The sequence below is a fragment of the Tribolium madens genome, unplaced genomic scaffold, assembly GCF_015345945.1.
Source record: "Tribolium madens isolate multiple individuals breed KSU strain unplaced genomic scaffold, Tmad_KSU_1.1 Scaffold_1;HRSCAF=32;Tcas5.2_LG8, whole genome shotgun sequence".
Taxonomy (NCBI): domain Eukaryota; kingdom Metazoa; phylum Arthropoda; class Insecta; order Coleoptera; family Tenebrionidae; genus Tribolium; species Tribolium madens.
Window position 1 is genome coordinate 8,714,390 of NW_025400984.1, and position 21,471 is coordinate 8,735,860.

A 21,471-nucleotide genomic window follows, 5' to 3' on the forward strand; every position below is an offset into this window, starting at 1 on the left:
TATACCACCTCTACAACCCACCGATAAAAATAATAGGAAGCACATGCAAGTAATTTTATTTTATTGTTGATTCCGATGGTCTTATCTTCGTTGTTGGTAGAAGAATTATAACAGGATTTGCATTTAAATGCACGTCATCTTTGTCTGAAATTGTAAATAAATTATTTTTAATGCGTGTCATTAAAAAATAAACCAAACAAAAAATGAAACAATTGTCGATGAAAATGGAATGCGTAGTGTTGCCCTTCAATCCATTTTTTGACTATTCATAAATTTTCTTATCATTTTATTGGCAATAATTGTGCAGGGGGCATAATTTTCACGATTCGTAATCCCACCGATCGATAATTTTTATTTTGCGCATTTTTTTTATAATCTAATTGGTGGGCGTGGAATTTTCCACAATAGAAAAGCGAAAGTCATTAAAATAATTCAAACATTCCTGCACACCTTTCTGTTATCGAACAGTCCAGAATTTGGAACGATTACTTTTCGGAGCAAATCATCATTGTGGCATTTGTAATTATTCATTCACTAAATTATTCAATTTCAAAATTTGCTAACAATAATTAGAAATAATTGGAACAATAAGTTGTAAATTCTCCAATCGTGTAGTAACAAATAGCATGATTAGTAACCAGATTGAATGCAATGTCAGAATAAATGAAAAAATACAATAAAAGTAGTGTCTATAAAACAATAAAAACATTGTTTTTGTACGTATTTTGAATAGAAAGTAAGTTTTTTGGAGTAGAAAAATGAGTATTTTCTGCATTTTATTGTTTTTTTTAATTTTATCGTACTAAATTGTTTTTTTTAGAAAAGTAAATTAAAACACGAGTTATTACAGGCATTTATTCGAGTAAGGGGTTGGAATTCCGAAATGGTCTTCTGTTTCGAGTGTTTTAAATGTTTTTTCTATTTTGCGCGTTTTTTTTTAAAAAAAGAGGAAGATTTTTTAATTTAGTTAATGTATCATCGGTTGGTCACACTGAAGCATTGGAAAATTCAATTCGAACTAACATTTTTCATTATTGTAACAATTTAGTTTGAAATTCAGTTTGAAATTTTCCTATTTTGCGCTTTTTATTAATGAAAAAAAGGCAAATTTTTTAATTTATAAGCTAAAACAGTGTTATTCATGATACAGACTGACATTTCTTACTGTGCGTAATCTAGAAATGGATTCTTAAGATTTTTCATTGATGAGTTTGAAAGAAATTTAATTCTAACGGTATTGTCACCAACATTATAAACCAAAAATACACTAAACGAGTTCGTTAATAGTCTTGTTAAAAACATAAAAAAATTCAATATTAACAAATTGTAAGTGTGACGAAATGGCAGTTGTTAAAACAACAATTCTTATCTTTTGCGTCAAGGAGAAAAAAATTTAACGAAAAAAGTTTTTCAAGGCTTTCAATTTAGTAATTTTTCTACCGGCTTTATATAAAAAAACTTTATCTATTATTATTATCATTATTTTAAAATATACTTTAGTTTAAATTGTTTATATTTCCATTTTGTAAATAAAATATTTTTACTTAAAAAAAATCAATGTACTTCTTTCTCTTTTATTTACGTTTCTATCTACCGTGCGATCAAAAAAAAATAGAGTCGATTAAATTCTACAGTTGGCAACACTTTGGCTGGGAATCTGAAAATGACCATTCACCGTTTTCGTTTTTTGTACATACAGTAACAAAAAAAATTCTGCTTTAAAGTGAACATTATTTCACTCAAAAGGAATAAAACGCAAACTTGTCAAAGTTTCCGCTGACATTTGATGTTAAAAATCAGGATTGCCATCTGAAGGACTTCACCCACTCTAATTTATTTATATTATGATCTATTCTACAGAAAAAATGATGTTTTGTACCTTTTTTAGATTTCATCCTTTTATATTTCATTTCAAGATAAACTTCACTGTATTAAATTGACGCTCTTTATATAATTTCAAATAATAAATTGATAGAATTATATTATTGGAAGTAAAAGTTGTAGTTTACTTGGCAAAGCTGAACGTTTATTTTATTTTTTTTTAAATTCTGCTAAATTGTTTTATTTACAAACGTTTTGAAATCGAAACACTATAATTAGCAAGTAAATGAACAAAATAATTATTTACAAATAATGAAATCATAACAAATGTCCGGGTCAGTTTCGCGATTTGTGTTGAGAATTTTTAAGTATTTATTAATTTAACTAGTGCAGTTGGTAGTGCAAAATGTCGAATGCTAATTATCTACAATGTACCTCTCCAGAAATTGCTAAAGACAACATTGGTAAATGTTAAAAGTAAAAAATAGAATTTTACTCCGTATCACTTTTACTTGTAACATTTAGTCATAAAAGTGGTCACTTCTGTGACGTTTGCGGATAGAAGTCATTTAAGGAAATAAAAGAATGCTAAGTAACAAAATCACTTTATTAACTTAAAAGTCAACTAAAGAAATACACCGAATTTAAAACTTGTGTTATATCAAAATCGCCTGTTTTTGGTAACTTCCTCAGCACCTTATTCAGTTTCGTTTTAGTCAAATCTGATACAGATCCATCCCCGATAAGGTCGCTGAAACAAATAATAAGAAAATTGTACAAAAACCTCTCCACTTACTTACTCTTTTCCAAAACTGTACTTTTCAGTCAAAAACAAGGAGAGATTTTCTAAAATTGGCAATGAATGAAGTGCGACAAATTGTTCCCGACATATCTAAAAAAAAAAAAATGTATTTTTTCAATCAAGTGAAATGAAATTTCTCACTTTATTCATAATATCTACAGTTGAAGGATGCGTCCAATAACAATCATGAACTGAAACGAACGTAATCCCAGCTCTCTCGCAAAACAGCGATGTGAGCATCATGTGACTAGAATCAAGCGAATGTATGAAATTCGGAGGAAAGGCGTTTTTCTGTTTCATCACATTTGGTTTCCTGTAATAAAGCGATCAGTAAATAATTCAATTTTGATCAGTATAAAATGATAAATGATCAGTATTTAATTAATTTTTGCAAAGTAAAGAATTAAAAATGATCAGTATAATATATTTTGCACTGTAAAAATAATACTAAACATTTAAAACAACAAAAAATTTAAAGCATTTTTAATTCTTGGTTACATAACAATGTTTGGCCCCTGCGCAAAGATGTTATTTATTGTTGGTACTTATTTTTATATTACTGAATATTTATTATTATTGGAGGGTGGTATATGTATTAGCAAGAGCCCCTGCGCATGAATGATTTTAGCACAGGCTGGAAACTGTGCACAAATGGTAATCAGTCTTTGCACTGCTGTGCTCCTGATACCACAATTTTGTTTTTGAACGCTTTGCGATATTCCGATTTAGCTCGAAAACATTTCGTTTGGAAATGTGTGAATATTAAATTAATTAGTTTTGATAAACATTCATTCATTGTACAGGGTACTGCAATTTGGATGTCCGAATAGGGAATCTCCAAAACTAAGAGGTTTAGCCAAAAACGAGTAATACATTCTGGGGCTCATTTTTTGAGGAAATAATATTGCTTTAAACCGCATCCCGCTATCGTTTTTTGTTTTAGACTTATAGACAAAAATTCACATTTTAGCGAAATCTAAAAAAATTCATATCTTCGTTATTATAGAAGACACAGATTTGAGATAAAGCCATTTTACAGGCACTTTTTTACGTAGAATTTAATAATATAGTTAACAATTTTTTTCAGTTGTTTGTTTAGCCGTAAAAAATAAACTTGTATTTTTCTAAATGGGAATCATAGATATGGCTGTCATTTTTAAAAAGCTTGTTTTTTTCTTATTTAAAAAATTTATTATTTTTATTGTGTATTTATTATTTTTACTGGAATTTTTTATTTCTACTGCGCATTTATTATTTTACTCAGCATTTATTATTTTTACTGTGCATTTATTATTTCTACCGCGCATTTATTATATTTACTGCGCATTTATTATTTTACTGTGCATTTATTACTTTACTGTGTATTTATTATTTTTACTGTGCATTTATTATTTTTACTGTGCAATTATTATTTTTACTGAGCATTTATTATTTCTACTGTGTATTTATTACTTTTACTGGACATTTTTTATTTCTACTGCGCATTTATTATTTTACTCAGCATTTATTATTTTTACTGTGCATTTATTATTTCTACCGCGCATTTATTATATTTACTGCGCATTTATTATTTTACTGTGCATTTATTATTTTTACTGAGCATTTATTATTATGTTATATTTATTATGTTTACTGGACATTTTTTATTTCTACTGCGCATTTATTATTTTACTCAGCATTTATTATTTTTACTGTGCATTTATTATTTTACTGTGCACATATTATTGTTACTGTGCATATATTATTTTTACTGTGCATTTATAATTTTTACTGTGCATTTATTATTTTTACTGATCAAAAATACTTGTTTAAATAATATACTGTTCCCTAAATAAATTTACACACGAAACTTACTCAAACTCGTCCATATGGAACGGCTTGTAGACCAAAGATGTGCCTAAATTCTTGTACCTAATGTATGGTTGCACAATGGGCAGCCCCATGGGCGTCACCCATTCGACATGTTGCCCACTCATGGAAATCAATCGGGCACAGTCGGTGAACCAGTCTTGAATTTCCCTCGTCGACGTAAACATCGACCTCAATGAGTCGAAAGTACGACCAGTTAGGTACGAAGACGCCGCCCAGACTAAATCTTTCGGGAACTCATCAATATCCTTCAATTGTCTCGCGATTTGTAACCTCGCCCCAAACTTGGTAACCCCATAAACCGTCGTCATGATCGTCTGTTTGATCACTTTACGTTTGACAAACCCTTGAAGCGCCTTCGCCACTTCAACCCCATTCGCCGCATCCTCCATCCTCTGCTGCTCCACTAACGTCACCACAGCACTGTACACATCCTGGGGCACCTCTGAGGGGCACAAATTCACACTATACGCCCCTGCACTGTCCCTCCCCAATGCGGCGTAATGCTGTAAACCGTTGCAACTGCCGTCTTGATGCACCGGGAAGTGTGATCGGTATTTCTCGGGATTCCCCGATCTTATAGCTTTGGCGATTTCGATACAGCAGGCTAGGGTTTGCCAAGGCTCCTCGGATTCGGCCCACCATTGGCGGCCACTAAGGGGGTTATCAGCCGAATCGAGGATGTCCGCCATGATTGTCTCAACGTATGCCAAGCGATCGGTTATCGAGTCGCGTTTTTTCAAACCGGTGAGGTTGATTAAGTGCAATTTAAGCCAATTGAGACCCTGGGGGCCCAAAGGACGAGATTCGGCGAAAACTAGCATGGAGCGGGCCAAGTCTGAGCCCAGGTGGTTCAAATGGGGGGGCACGGGGTACACGCGCCCCCGGAAGTCCATGTTGTGCGGTAACCAAAATATATCAGACCGGAACTGAAAAACAAAGTAAAAATTGACATTGACAGTGATACTCACGTCATTTTGACTTTAGATACGTGAAATTTGACGTTTCAAAACGTTAAAGGCTGCTTTACAGTAAATTTTCAAAAATTTGGTGCAAGTAGATAAGTGAATTAAAAGTTAAGTTTTTTTAATGACAAAAAAATTTGGTGATTTCAACGAAAGATCGTGAGCCAAAAAGTGGCAAAGTTTTTAAAGTTGTTTTTTTAATACAATTAGAAATAATTTATTTTCCAGTTGACATTTTTGACAAAAACAAAGCCTATTTGGAAGATGTCAATTATTTTTAAAAGTTAAAAAATTGTTCTTTTTTGTTTTCCATATCAATACTTTGGACCCTATATTCTTGTTATATTTAAATTTTTATACAAGACCTATTTTACTTATTATTTTGTGTTTTGGAATAAAATTATTAATTAACTGTTATTTTTCTAAGGTTGCTCACCTTACATTAAAAGTGTGAAACGGCCCTTAGACAGACGTCATTTTCACGTTTTGAAGGTTTTGAAACGCCAAATTTGACGTTAAAGTTAAATACAGTAAATTTTCAGAAAGTGTCAAAAATTTTATTAATGAATTAATCAAAAACATGCAATTTTTTTAGTGAAGTTTTTATTGCATAAAAAATTCGGAGATTTTAGTGAAAAAGCAAGAAAATGGCATATTAAAATTTTTAAAGTTATTTTAATACAATTAGAAATGATTTATTTTCCAATTGACATTTTGTCATATACCAACTTATCAAAATTAAAGCTTATTTGAAAGATGTCAATCATTTAAAAGGGTCTTTCAAGTTAAAAAGTGTTGAAAAATTCTTCTTTTTTGTTTTCCGTTTAAATAACATCCTATGTTCTTATTATGTAATAGTATATTTAAATTTTTATACAGGGGTGCGCCAGAACTCGCACCCCAGAGAAAAATGTAAGGTAAGAATAAATGTCAAAATTATTTGACAGATAGAACTTTTTCCATGTTCTTGGTAAAGTATATTTCATTGAAATTGGCATAATAGGTGGCTATGGAATTTCGTATTTAAGTTTGTAGCCCTGTGCATGTCCCTGATATAACAGGGTTTTTGTTTTTCTTTGATCACCTACATGGTTTATTTAACTGACATGACTGACATTTGTATTCGTTTTTTCACTGTTTTCGTTGGTTGTTCGTTATTCCTACTATTTTTTCAAATTATAATTAAAAGTAGTTCTCTTCAGAACCCCAGATTTAAAGTACACGCTAAGGTATGTTTGAAAACATAATCAATTTCTTTTTGTTCCTGTTTTAGGCATTTTATGTTAATGGAATCAAGTATACCAATTTGAATTAAGCCAAATTATTTTATCCACGGCAAAACAAGATTTTTCAGGCTTCAGTACGCGAAGCTTCATTTTGTACAGATTTCCTTTTTCCACTCCGATCACAACAACTTTACCATTGTTTAAAAATTTACAATTTTGTCCTACATTTTTAATGACAAAATCCAAACCCCTTTTGGCTGCAACTTTCACGGAAAATAAATTGTGTTTCATCTCCGGTGTGAATAAAACGTCTTTTAAAATTCCTGGAAGCCACTTATTATCAACGAAATTCTGTATTTTCTACAAAGCAAATAGTGTATGTTTTTGGTGTCAAAACTACACCTACAAAGGGATGAAACTTTTTATGGAGAAAAACTCTCTCTGAAAACCTTTGAAAGAGAGTTCTTGAAAAATAAAATTTTAACTATCTTAACCTCAGTTTTTTTAGTGACAAATTTAGTTCCTTAATATGTAAAGCTTTTTTCATATTTAAAGCGCAGTTTACACAATCATGGCCTACTGTTATGCCAATTTAAATGAAATGGATTATATCTTTTATCTTACTTGAAATATTTCTCTGGGGTGCGAGTTCTGACACACCTTGTATACCTACTTACTTAATTTATGTTTTGGAATAAAATTAGTATAATTATTTTTAGTAATGTCCTGATTTCGAATTTGCTAAAGTTGGTTACTTTACATTAAAAGTGTGAAACGGCCCTTAGACAGACGTCATTTTGACGTTTTGGAGCCTTTGAAACATAAAATTTGACGTTAAAGCCTGCTTTACAGTAATTTTTTAGAAAGTGTCAAACATTTATTGTCAAGTGGATAAATGAATTAATCAAAAACATGCAATTTTTTTAATGAACGTAAGTTAAAAATTATATAAAAAAATTCGGAGTTTTCAGTGAAAGGTCAAGAGCCAGAAATTGACATAAATGTTTTTGAAGTTGTTTTAATACAATTAGAAATGATCATTTTCCAATTGACATTTTGTCTTCACAAAAATAAAGCCTATTTGAAAGATGTCAATCATTTAAGTGTCTTTCAAGTTAAAAATGATCAAATAATTGTTCTTTTTTGTTTTCCATATCAACATTTTCCATCCTATATTCTTATTTTATTTAAATTTTTGTATACTTACACAAGACCTATTTTGTTTTATATTTTGTGTTTTGGAATAAAATTACTACATGTGTTGTAACATATCTTATAATTATTTTTATTAATGTCCTTATTTTGAATATTCTAAAGTTGGTCACTGTACATGAAAAGTGTGAAACAGCTCTTAGACAGACGTCATTTTGACGTTTTGGAGACTTTGAAACATCAAATTTGACGTTAAAGCCTGCTATACAGTAAATTGATTGATAAGTGAATAAATAAGTTAATCAAAGACATGCAAAATATTTATCAAAGCACTGTTAACTTTTTTTAATGAAGGCATGTTTTAATTACAGAAAAAATTCGGTATTTTCAGTGAAAAGTCAAGAACCAAAAATTCTCATATTAAAGGTTTTGAAAATTGTTTTAATAGAATTAATATTCATTCATTTCATCGTCTGATATCAATAATTCAGTGTTGCAAACTTAATTTCAAGTGACAGATCACTTTGATCGGAAATTTATTAAATTTTATCAATACTAACGTGATTGGCCAGTGATAAGCGATACAAACAATCGCACCACAACGAATACATCTCAGCCTTCTTCCTCCTATACTGCAACTTCTGTCTAAACAATTTGAATTTCTCTGCCTTGTCCATATCATTCGTGACAGACTGAGGCTTCGCTAGCGCAGTCGGCGGTTCAGGAACATCCAATTTCGCCGATCCTCCCTTATTAAAAACCTCCAAAATGACATCCAAAATATCGGTATTAACCTTCCACGCCACTGCTGCCAACTGATTCAGTGCATCCAAAGGCGGATACAACTGCTGAAGCTCACTTTGATACAACCGCTGTTTCTGACACACGGCTTGTGGGGGCAATCTGACAACATCGCACGGCATTACCAAATACCCCCCGTTATCGACACAAGTCCATGGAACGGGTGGACAAAACATCGGGAGTTCATTCGCCGGAAAAGTCAACGTTTCCGGCATCGATGCCCGGAATAACCGGGACAAAACCGGATGCGGCTTCACCTCCTCCTTCAAAATCCGGCCCTGAGTCCGGAACACGGTATAAAAAGCCGGATGGTGGTTCCGATTCTTGACGTTGGCCTTCATGGCGTTAACATCGACTTTCAAATCGTGCATTACGATTTTATAGAGGAATTTCCCGATGGTTTGGAGCGTTGATGGGGACCAACCGCGATGATCCATAGTCAGAGTCGCCCCCTTGTCTTTCAAACTGTACTCGAACCATTGCCATTGCTGTCGGGGATTCACACAATGCATTTTCCCCGGTAAAACATCAAGAATCTCGTGTTGGTTTGCATAAGCCTCGCAATACCTCGAATGAATTGAGGTGACCTTATCCAAGACACCTGTCTTTTGTTTACGCAAAATTTTGTACCTCGCATAGACTTTATTCCCCAAATCGCGGTACAACTGGTTCACTGTTGGACTATAAGTCTCTGAACCCTCAGCGATTTGTTTCGCTTCGTTGACAAGGATTGTGACAAAGTCCCTAAGGGGGATACTCCTCAGGTAGATTTCGTGGTTAAGGGGGCTTTTTTGTGCAGCTAACGCACTCAAATCGCGACTGAAAGCCTTCGCAGCCGTCTCCTCCCAAACCCTGATTTGTTGGTTCATTATTTCGCGGTATTTGAGCACCTCCTCGGAGACTTTACCCCGATTTTCGATACTTTTAACGACCAAATGACCGGTTTTCTCCAACTCTAATTGTTTCTCAACAGCTGATTTCATAAAACCGCAAAAAAGCCCACTTTTGGGTTGTGTTTCTTGGGGCGGGAGTAATTGACTAGAGTGGTTCAAACTATTGACCAGTTCGTTTTTGTACTGAACCACTGGTTCGGTGTATTTTGGGGTATAACTAGGGTCGAATTTTTGCATTGTTGCCAAGACTATTTCTCGCTCATCGTTGAGGAAAATCCCCTCGTTGAGCATCCGATCGAAGGTGAAGCCCCCTGAAATGGCCTCTTTGGCATAAATCCGAATCTGTTTCAAATAATGGTCGTGAAAATTCGCCCTTCCGTAACACTCAAGAATCGCAATGTAACTCTGCATGTCAAACTTGACATTCTCCTTCCGTATCATCGCAATCACCTCTTCGAGTCGCGACGTTTCGCCCTTGGTGGCAAACCCCTTCAGTAGAGCATTGTAAACCTTGATACTTTTCATGGTAGAAAACGTCAAATCTTTCCCTCTTGTCGCGCGCTGGTTGTGGAAGATGAGCGCGTTTAGGCCCCGTGTCGGGGTTTGCAAACTGGCGCACATCTCTAAATACGACCCCAGGGTTTTGACCGAGATTTCATATCGCGCTTTTTTGCTTAAATTCATTTTGGGGACGGGGTCAGTGACCTCGCTTATCTCTGGCGGTTCCTCGATTATTTCGGGTTGTAAAGAGTCGATTTTTGGGATTGTTTCGAGGATTTCGTCGACGGGAAGTTGGGGCTCGATTTGGGGGATTTCGGTGATGGTGACAAGACGCGTTTCCTGGGTCTTGGCGTTGAGAATGTCGGTTTCTACGGCGGAAATGGGGTCAATCGCGGCCAAGTTGTTGTAGGTGTGCTCCTGGACGTGCTGGTTGTCTTTGGTCAAGTCTTTGAGTTTGTGGAGTTCACTGAGGTTTAGATTTGTTGAAGCGAGGAGTTTGAGGTCGTTCCAGGTTAATTTCTTGATGCAAGTTTTTTGTTGTTTTGCGTTTGACTCGGTTACTGTAATACTAGGGTTAAGACACGTTTCACGATTTTTGACACAACTTACCGACTAGTAGGTCATAATAGGATTTCTTTGATTTTGATCTTTTGCGGATCTTTTTTAGTACTAAATTGGGGTTAGTGCTAGTGGACTGGTTACGGGCACATGCTGTAACGGTATTTTTTCGTAAATGGTACCCTTTTTCACGTAATACTTACCAATACAGTAATTATTTAGTTGGGTCTTGAGAAGGCCGCCCTGGTCCCTAACCTTAAAATTTACATTTTCGCTGTTAAAACTGGATGACAAACTTGGCAACTTCCGCAAAGACGAAATTCGGGTGTTAAATAACCGATACATATTCGAGGAATCGTTATTTCATGTTAAAATTAGTAAAAAAGTGTAAAAAACGGTAATATTTGACATTCACGTGCACTCAACCACAGCCATCACAATTACATAAGTTTAGTACCGAAGTTACTCAGAAGAGGACGCAATTAAAATCTAAAAATTGTCAAATTCAAAGAAACAAGCATGAAAATGTTAAAAAAATACAAAACATGTTTTGTAATTAAATTTAGTGGCACATATAACGTAATAAAACCTAAAAAAAGTATTTATGTTACATTTTTTGCGCTCTTACAATAAACTGTAACAAACTTTGAACTTCTTACTACTGGTGTATAGATGGCCAAAAAACAAAAAATAAAGCATGGTTTTAATAATTGCACGCTCCGATCAGTTTTAACAAATCATCAAAAAATACAGTTTTTGCGTGAATTGCACACACTAATCCACCAATGTGACAACTCTAATTATTTTTTTTTAGAAAACAAAAGCTTACAATTACAGGAAACTGTATAGAAAAATTATGTCACGTCCGCAAATATTAAAAAAATACGAAATATGTTTAATAAAAAAATTTACGTTATTTTGTGTCTTTCAAAGAACTCTAACAAGCTTTGAGATAGTTACTACTGGTCTAAACACCGTGATTATTTAGGACTCTTTAAGTTGGCAACAGATTTGAAATTATTTTCGTTAATAATTTGTAACAATGCAACCGCATACCATTTTGCTTGACAAATACGTGACGGACAACTCCCCAAAATTGTTAAATTGTTGTTAATCAGAAGCCTACTCTAGTGGTTTTCTTGAAAAATTAAAGTCAGGATTGCCAACAGATTAATTCATTATTCATCAAGCCAAAAAACAAAAAATAAAAGATGGTTTTTGAATAAGTGGAACAATCAGGTTTTTGTGTTTTTGATAAGTTAACACAAATACCATTTTTTATGAGTCACAAGTGAGTCAACATTATAAAAAAACACAAGGAAACTGGATTCACAAAAATTATATCAAATTATATGTAAAATACTTACAAAAATACAAAATATGTTTAATTAATAAATTTGGAAGCACAAACACCGTAATAAAGTCATTGACTAACATGGGCGTCGTTACAAATTTTTTTAGAGAGGGGCAACCTCATCGCAGTTTAAAAATACATATTTTATTACAAACACAAAAACATGCTATACAAAATAGGAATATAAAACCATATTTTTTCTAACAGAAATTATAAATGAAAACATAAGACAGGAATCTCTAAAACTATAAATTGGAGTATGAAAGTGTAGAAGTTAAAAAAAAATAAAAAATAAAAAAATATAAAAATTATAAAAGTTAAGCATGAAATAACACAAATCAGTAAATACATGAACCAATAAATACTAAGAAAAATGGTAACTGGAAATCAAAACATAAAATAAAAACTCTTTCAAAATACATTTAAAAAACAATAACCAATAGAAATAAAAAAATTAAAAGAAATAAAAGTTTTAAATTTCGTTTTCTCAACCAAAATCATCTATGATAAAAAAAAATAAAAAATGTTCAATCGTGTTTTATACAAGATTTTTTTCAATTTGGTTGTGAAAAGCATAGGCATTAAATTCGAATTTAAAATCTGTGATTTCAATAATTTTCCAAAATCATACTAAGTCGTGGCGTTGCTATGAAAATAGTGTTATTTGTTTTCTTTGTCACATTTTTTAACACTAGTGATAAAATAAAGTCATATTTTATAACTTGTGATAAAATTAAACACATTTGACATCACAATGGTTGCTTTTCACAACAAAATTGGAAAAAAAAATAATTTACCGCTAACGGAATAAAACTTCTGAAAAATGTCTTAGGCTAACTTCCAGGGGTGGAGCGCATGCCCCACCTTGCCCCCCCCAAATGACGCCCATGTTCACTAACGTTTTTCTCGTTGCATTTATTGTTCTTACAGAAAACTGTAACAGGCCTTGAGGTTACCGCTACTGGTGTGTAGAGGGCTTGAGGGCAATGATTGAAGGGTGGTTTTGTACTATTTTTGAATAATTGCACCGATCAGTCTTCTTGTGCCCTTCGACAAGGCAACAAGAAGAAAACAGTTCTTCGGTGAGTCGCACACAGATCCACAGGTGAGTCAACTTTGCATAATCTTCATTTTCGAAAAAAATCACTTTGAATTGGAGCGGTGGAAAAAACCGCTCCTTGAAGTCGCCGCTTGATAAATCCAATTAATTTTGAAAAAAATCCGGGGCGCCAGCATAATTCGCAGCCATCTGTTAGTCTTTAGTTAAGAGAGTGGACCCCAACCCTCATCTTGCTTCTAGGAAGAGTCGATCAGCCTTGGGGGAAAGGTCGAATGGTCGGGTCATAGATACACAACTTATCGCGAAATAATTAAATTTCTTCTCGCATTAATTGATTTCGTGGTGTTTGTGTTTTTAGGACGATGTGTCGGTTTGTGTTAATTTTGGGTGTTATTGCCGCCACTTCCGCACCAGCAGCAGCTGTGGGAAGAAGCACAGTCACGTGAGTATCAAAAATAGTTCTTGATGAGGAAAATATAATAAGTCGTAATCACTTAATTTTCACTCAAAGAGTGTCGCCACTTGGGGGGTAAACGAACTTGGGTTTATTTATATATTCCATTCGCATCTGGACTGCACACAAGATGCACTTTGATGATTTATGTGGGTTTATGGGGCGATAAAGTCGAGATTTGATGTTTTTTTTTAGTAACGATGACATCCGTGATGCCATCCTTCAAGTGGTTAATGTTGTGCGGGCTACGGAGGATAAATTGGAAAGGCATGAGTACCGAGAAAGGGTACTGGGGGAGCAATTGAAAAAAGGCTTGATCTCAATTGATAAAAGAATCAAGCTTTTGGAGCCCTTTAAAGGAACGATTAATAGATTGGATCAGAGACTGGCGGCTGTCGAGACGATTTTGATGAAGGATGAACGAGAGAGGATTCAGCTGCAGAAGACCTTTGACACGGTGGAGGATATACAGAAGAATCTGCCTATTATTGTAGAGAAGTTGAAGAGCGATATTATTGATAAGGTAGGATTCTACAGAAAAAATAAACAAGTTTTGGTGTTTTTTTTTTTCTGTAAAAAATCTTTGCTCAACTTCCTCCTACGAGAATTAGCAAAGATGGTTCCTATATTTTGTTTTTTTCCTGATATTTTTTATTTCCTTTTTTCTTTTATTTATTTGTTTTTCATGTACTGTTTCAGGTACTGTTGTTTTATTTTTTTTCACGTATTATTAACATTTCAAATTTCACAAAAGGAAATATTTATTTAATTGATTAAACATTTTTGCAAATATTTGAAAAATTTTTCTTTGACTTATTTTTTTTAATCTCAAAAACTATAAAAATCGGTAAAGCAAGTTTAGTTATTTTGACTTCTTTTGAGCCCTACAATTACCTGTTAAAATATTTGCACAAACTTTAAAATTACGCTGTATTTAGTTTTAATTATACAAGATGAACAAAAAGTATGAATCCAAGTGTTTTTTTAATCATTCGTTTTCAGAAAATAATATTTTGTTGTGTTTTTGCGTTGTGCGATTTTTTGTCAAAATGGCAACTTATATGAAATTTTTTTTGCTAAAAAAAACTGTAGATAGATATAATCCTTAAATTATCTCATTTATAAAAGAAGAGTGTTTTATAGAGGGTTGCATCTGAAAAAATGAAGAATTTTGCAAACTCAAAACAAAAGAAAATTTGAAAAACCTTTCAGTTTTTTAAATTGTTACAAGGGGCCCTTAATTCTGAAATTAATTGTACAAATTTTTTGAATTTAGTCGAAATTGGAATTATTTGGAATTACTGGAATTCTTTTAGAAATGATCGGAGATAATTGTTTTGAAAATTACGTTGCATTTCTAAGAACTATCGGAATTAATTGGGAATTACAGAAATTAACTTGTAACCAATGAAATTATCGGAGTTTTCGTGAATTTTTTTAGAATTATTCGAATTTTTCTAAAATTACTAATTCTTTTTGCAAGTATCGGAGATAATTTCTTTTCATAATGACGTTGAATTTCTTCCAAGTATCAGAATAATTTTGGAATTATCGAAGTTACTGGAATTACGGTGTAATTTTTTTAGTATTGGAATTAATTCTACATATTATTTTCAAGTTAACGACCCCTCGAATTATAATTATTATTAAACTTGTTTTTTTCTCTAATATTTTGTGTTTCTTTTTTATTTTTATTTATTTGTTAACCATTTCATATAAGTATGGTTGTTTTATTTTTTTTTCTCGTATTATTGACACTTCAACTTTCACGAAAGAAATATGAATTTTATTAATTAAAAAAAAATTTTTTTAACATTTTTGCAATAATTAAAAAAAATCTTTGATTTTGATAATAACGATGTGATTTCTTCTCTTTTTTAATGTAGGTTATTTTATACTTCTAAACTTTTAGTTTTTGAAATAATTATTAATAAAAACCTCAAATTCAACAAAAATACATTTTTGAAGAACATCATCATCAATACCACCAATTTTACATTTTTTTTGTTAATTTTGCTGTAATCTAACTTGTAATCGAATGATTATAAAGATTGCCTTGTACTGGAAAAGTTACGAGAGCTGATTGTTGCGGTTGCGGTTTCTCCAAAAAAAAAACAAAAATTATTTCAAATTGGACTTGGATTTTTTGAGAAGTTAATAATAAACTTGAAACATAAATAAAACTTACAACTTGTAATAAATTTGCGCTTAAATGAACCATTAAATATTAGTTGATTTTCCAAATATTTAACACTTCGTAAAAATATTGATTCGGAAAGGAGCAAAAATATACAAAAATACAAAAACAAGTTTATTACCGTCTGTTCATAAAGTTCATAAACTTTAATCAAAACATTTCGAATCCTCTGCCATAAATAATCTTATGTTTATAACAGTTCCAAATCTGTTGAGCTTTTAAAAAATGTTGTACCAACTCATCTAGCAACACAGTTTTTTATGAAAATAAAAAACATTTAAATGCCAACGTTGCCACAATTCTTTTTTGCAGTTATCCAACTTGCAAGCTAACACCCCTAAATCGGACCCCCTCACCGCCCTCACCAAAGCCGACCTTGACAAACTCCAGTCGGACCTCGGCGGAAAAATCGACGAAGTCACCGAAACAATCAAATCGATGGAAAAAGACTTAAACAAAATGAAAGAAGAAAATAAAAACATGAGAGACTTGAACAACAAATCATCGGAGAATTTGGAAAAAGTCAAACGTCAATTAAACTCGAGCGAGCAACTTTTGGAGAAATACGAGAGCAAACTGGCGGAGTACAACAACAGGATTCCTGCCGTTCCAAGCAACTTCAAGGACCAGAGCAACTCGGACTTCCTCCAAGGTGGTTCCTTTCCAGTTTTACACTAGGTTACAAGCTAAAATTTCAGCCCTCGACGTGCAGAAATCCTCCATGGAGGCGATCCTCTCCAAGCTGGAGCACGTGCCCCAGCTGGCCGACCTCGAGTCCCTCCAGAACGCCACCCTGAAGGAGGGGCAAACCCTCCGGGACGACATCGCGAGCCGACACCGCGACGTCACGAAATCCATCGACGCCATCACCGGAAACATCGACAACCTCTCCCGGAAGTTTGCCTCCAGTTCGCAGAATATTCGCTCGGAGATCGAGAATTTGGGGAAGGTGGAGCAGGTGATGGTGCAGACGGCAGATAGTGTGCTGGATACGAAGAGGAGAGTGGAGTATGGAGTGCATCAGATAATTGCAGAAATGCAACAGTTGATTAAAGCGAGTTCCAAGGACGTGAATGATGCGATTAGTGAGAGGTTTGATACGTTCGAAATGTCCGTTTTGGATGAGGAGACGGGCGCTTTGGCCAATTTGACGGCGAAAATCGGACAGGAGATTGACCAAGTGTGGAGGCAGATTGGGATTATGCACCAGCAGATGAGTGCGAGCACGGACACGCTCAATAGACTGCAGAATCAGACGGATCAGTATGTGAATGGGTCGCTCAATGTCATGGACAACATGAAGGGAAAAGTAAGAATTTTTATGCACTCAAACCCCACCCTTAACTTTCCAACAAAAATAACAAAGTTGAATTAGTAACGAGAATTTTCAGAAATCGTGGTTGTAGTGACCTGACCTGACCTGACCGAGATTTTCAAACTATAAAACTTGTGTTTAGTATTGAATAAGAAATTTTACTGAATTCAAAAATTATTGTAAAGAAATCTGTCAAAATTGACAAAATGCTAAGTGTAATTTACCTCTATTTTGATTTTCTAATAGACATATTAAGCAAGTTACGTCATCATGTGCGATGTCTTAATAGTTAAAAGGCGACTAGATCAAATTTTGACTTTTAAAATTGACTTTACCAATTGTCATAACAATTCTTAAATCGATTAAAGTAAAAAAAAATGTATAAAAACGACATAAAGATGGCAAATTACGAAAAATAGTATAAAAAACTTGTTTCATATGAATGTAGACCTTGAAGCACTCATTCTTTTTAAACTCGAATTCGTGCTTCAAGACTAGTCTTATTGTTTTTCAATATAATAATATAATAATATTGACAAAATGCCAATTTTATGTACGCACTTAAAAAAGACGTTGTGATTGACGACGTACTTTACAGAAAAGCGTAAATTAAGGGTAACAAAGGGATTAAAAGGTAAGGAAGAAACAGTATCAAATATTAGTGTTGGAAAAAATTGTTATTTTTATGATTAAAAATGAGCTCAAATTAATTTAAATAGTGGTTTGCTACTTTAGTGATTTTTCTCTTTTAAAAATGTGCACTTTTGAACCATCTGTATAAAAATAACTGAGCTTTTAAATTTTTAAAACTAAAATTAAAAAAAAATAATTTACCTATTTTAAATTATTAAATAAATAGGGTTTAGCTTCGCCACATAAAGTATCACTTTTACTTCTAATAACATAAAATACTAATTTGTTTAATTTAAATAATGAAAAAATAGTTTTTTTGGTATTACAAACAATTTTTTAAAGCTATCAAAAACATATTCAAATTCGAATTTCTCTGTTTTTGAATACGTTCTCAAAGATAGCTTTTTATGAACACATTTTAGTCTCAAAATGAGTCTTTTGTTGACTTTTCAAATTAATTCCTAAAATGAAGTGTTTCGTAGACTTTTTCGGAAAAAGGCTCATTTCAAGGGATTATTTTGAAAAGTCCAAAAAATACTTACTTTAGGGACTACATTGTGTCTGTAAAATAGCTAATTTTGGGAGTATATACAAAAAATGCACTTTTCTTTTCTTATTTTTGTTGCAAATTTTTTATTAAGAATTATAAAATTATTGACTTGAAGTGGAAAAAATTCTACATAACTAAATGAAAAATAAATAATCGATACCGGTCATTGTGCCCAAATAATTTATAAAACTTGTGATGGTGACTTAAACATTGGTTTTTTGAGTAAATTTTCTTTTCTGAATTTTTGAAATTAATTGACGATTATTTTCCCTGTATTTCAGTTAGTTACAAATTGCCACTTTGTTGATTTTTTTCTTATAAAAATGACAACTTTTGACCTACCTGTATAAAAAACTGAGCTTTTAGAAATTTAAAACAAAAAATAAAAAAAAATATTTATTTTAAATTATTAAATAAATAACGTTCAGCTCATAAACTCTCACTTTTACTCCTTATAACATAACTAATTTGAAGAATGAATTAATAGTTATTTTTTGTTGCAAGTTCTTAAAATTCAGTTTGTTTTTTACAAACAATTTTTTAAAGCTCCCAAAAACACATTCAAATTCGAATTTCTCTGTTTTTTTGTATACGTTCTCAAATATAGCTTTTTTATGAACACATTTTAGCCTCTAAAATTAGTCTATTTCGGACTTTGTCAAATTAATTCCTAAAATAAAACGTTTTGTAGACTTTTTCGGAAAAAGACTCATTTTAGAGATTATTTTGAAAAGTCCAAAAGACTTGTTTTAGGGACTAAATTGTGTAAAATATTTTTGGGAGGATGTACAAAAAATGCACTTTTCTTATTTTATTGCAAATTTTTTGTCAAAAATTCAAAATTATTGACTTGAAGTGGAAAAAATTATTCTACATAACTAAATGAAAAATAGGAAATCTATACCGGTCATTAGGCCCAAATAATTTGGAAAACTTGTGATGGTGACTTAAACATTGATTTTTTTGAGTAAATTTTACTCTTTTGAATTTTTGAAATTAATTGACAATTATTTTCCCTGTATTTCAGTTAGCTACAAATTGCCACTTTGTTGATTTTTCTCTTATAAAAATGCCAACTTTTGGACCAGCTGTTTGTAAAAAATGACCTTTTACATGTTTTATATAATTTAAAAAATTTTAAATTTAAATAATAAAAAATGCACTTTCCTTATTTTTAAAGCAAACTTTTTGTTAAGAATTACATACATGGAGAACAGAAAATCTAAACTGTTGAATACGAAAGCAAAACAGATTATAAATAACTAAAATTTTAAAAGTCTAGTAAAAAACATAGGTGGATGCACTTAACTCTTTCTGTTTGATTTCCTCTAATTATAACCATGAGAAATAATAAACGCCAACTGAAAATAAAACAATAATTTTCATGATGAAAAATTACACATACGGGTCATTGAGCTCAAATTGGATAATAAATAATAATTTATCTTTTTCTTTCCACTAATATTTGCAAACTTATTATTTTTCGTACTTGCCACCTATGTTATAACAAATTGTTCCATTACAACAACAAAAAAAACGTTAATTTAAACTCTAGCACGTGTGATAAGTGCATTAAAAATCTCTAAAATATAATAATTTTTAAGATAATAAACGATTCTATTTTCGAGGATGACACTCTATTTATTCCTACATTGCGCAAATATTTCAATCAGCAATAAATTTTTAAATTTGTAGTGATTAGTAGTTTGAAACATAAATAAAAAATATTTACAAACAAGTAAATTTATCGGTTTATTGACAGAAATTTGTGATTATATAAACACATTTTTCCCAAATTTTTAAAACATCATTTTCACCATGATTAATCCTTGATACAGCACCCACACGTGCTGATAATTTTTCCATAAAATAAATAATAAATAAATATTTTGATTTGAATGAAAGTGCACACATCTTATCGCAATGTAAACAATTTGTCTTTCCGTAATTTCAAACGTTGTCAATTTTTATTTGATAACAGCAAGGTCAAGGCTATGTGAAAACTACCAATTTTTCTAGTGCCTTATTTTATGCAGCTCGGAATAAGAAAACTTATTTATAAGTACAGTAACTATTTTTCTTTTATAGGTATCAAAGCACATTTTTTTTTCTTTAAAATTCTTTTATCATGTCATCTTGAGTCTTAAAAATAAATTTTTATTTTAAAACACTCACAAATAATGAACTTTCCTTTACTTGTATTAACTACTATTGTGTTTAGTTTTTTAACGTGAAAATGTAAAAAGTCAAGTTCTGGTTGCCTTATATGTCCATCATTGTTTCACAACAAAAACAACGAACTTGAAGAATGCGAATTTTAATTAAAAAAACTGCGCTTGCGATCAGTATAATTATCTAATATTCTAGCCAGCTGCGTTGTTGACTTAAGCGTTTTATTATTTTTTAGGTGGGCACCATCACCAGCCGCATCACCGAAGTGGACGAAAATCTGAACTTCCTCCTGGGTAAATTATCCTTAGTGTCTCAAGAATTCAACCAGATCAAGACAGGCCTCGGCAAGGCCCTCGACGAGATGCGAGCCACATACAAGACAGTGCGAGAGAAGGTCAACGAGGGTCCAGGTCCCCATAAAATCGACGACCCCGCTTCAAATTAATTAACACTTAGGTTTAGTTTTTGTGTGTAACTACAACTAATAAAAATTGGAAGAAGTTTTTGGTAAAATAAGTGGGTTGCCACTTTGTGAATATTTATATTTATTTCATTTATGCAAATTATGCGCCTAGGTACAATATAGAATGCGAGATCGGCTGCAATGCAGCCAACCCTACAGATTTAAAATCTTCCACACTTTCAAATTGGTACTCAGTACGTACATCAGATCAGTATATTTTGATTTACTCACAGATTTTCGTATATTTTTCAAAATATTATTTAATTGCACACATTATGAAAATATATCTCGTATAAGAGGTTATACAAGGGGGTGGGAACAGAGGAGTGGGGGGGCATTTTCATGGTGATATGCAATTATCTTTATTAAATTCTCTGTGTCCTTAAATCTATGAAATTTTATTTACAATTTTAGGAATTTAGGTCGTTTCATTTTATCAAATCTGTGAGCAAAGTAAAACACTAATCAAATAATTCGAAAACAAACAAACGAAATGTAAACAAATATTTACAAGTTGCATATAGTGGCAGTGAACTATTTATAAACCCAACTTTTTTCTTCAATTTTATAATTCGATCAGAGTCGAGCTTTTTAAATAGACGAAAAGGCAAAAATACAGCTATGTTATCGTATAGGCGTTATTCACTCTGCCACACGTTCACAATATAATACTTACACGATTAGG

The 21,471-nt window shown here is 32.2% G+C and overlaps 2 protein-coding genes across 2 annotated transcripts; one reads left to right on the top strand and one right to left on the bottom strand.

Moving 5' to 3' along the window:
- Positions 1-2,407: 2,407 nt before the first annotated feature.
- LOC123004401 (DNA-directed RNA polymerase, mitochondrial) lies at positions 2,408-11,022 on the bottom strand. The gene is made up of 7 exons (XM_044397652.1): positions 10,792-11,022; positions 10,640-10,741; positions 8,396-10,590; positions 4,478-5,421; positions 2,765-2,936; positions 2,622-2,713; positions 2,408-2,572 (listed from the first exon to the last, which is right to left on the bottom strand). The coding sequence occupies exons 1-7, from the start codon at positions 10,931-10,933 to the stop codon at positions 2,443-2,445; spliced, it is 3,777 nt and encodes a 1,258-aa protein (XP_044253587.1). The 5' UTR covers positions 10,934-11,022; the 3' UTR covers positions 2,408-2,442.
- A 1,881-nt stretch (positions 11,023-12,903) lies between these two features.
- Positions 12,904-20,826, top strand: LOC123004402 (interaptin). The gene is made up of 6 exons (XM_044397654.1): positions 12,904-13,047; positions 13,361-13,444; positions 13,652-13,979; positions 15,966-16,305; positions 16,352-16,962; positions 20,559-20,826. The coding sequence occupies exons 2-6, from the start codon at positions 13,365-13,367 to the stop codon at positions 20,766-20,768; spliced, it is 1,569 nt and encodes a 522-aa protein (XP_044253589.1). The 5' UTR covers positions 12,904-13,047; positions 13,361-13,364; the 3' UTR covers positions 20,769-20,826.
- Positions 20,827-21,471: the final 645 nt, after the last annotated feature.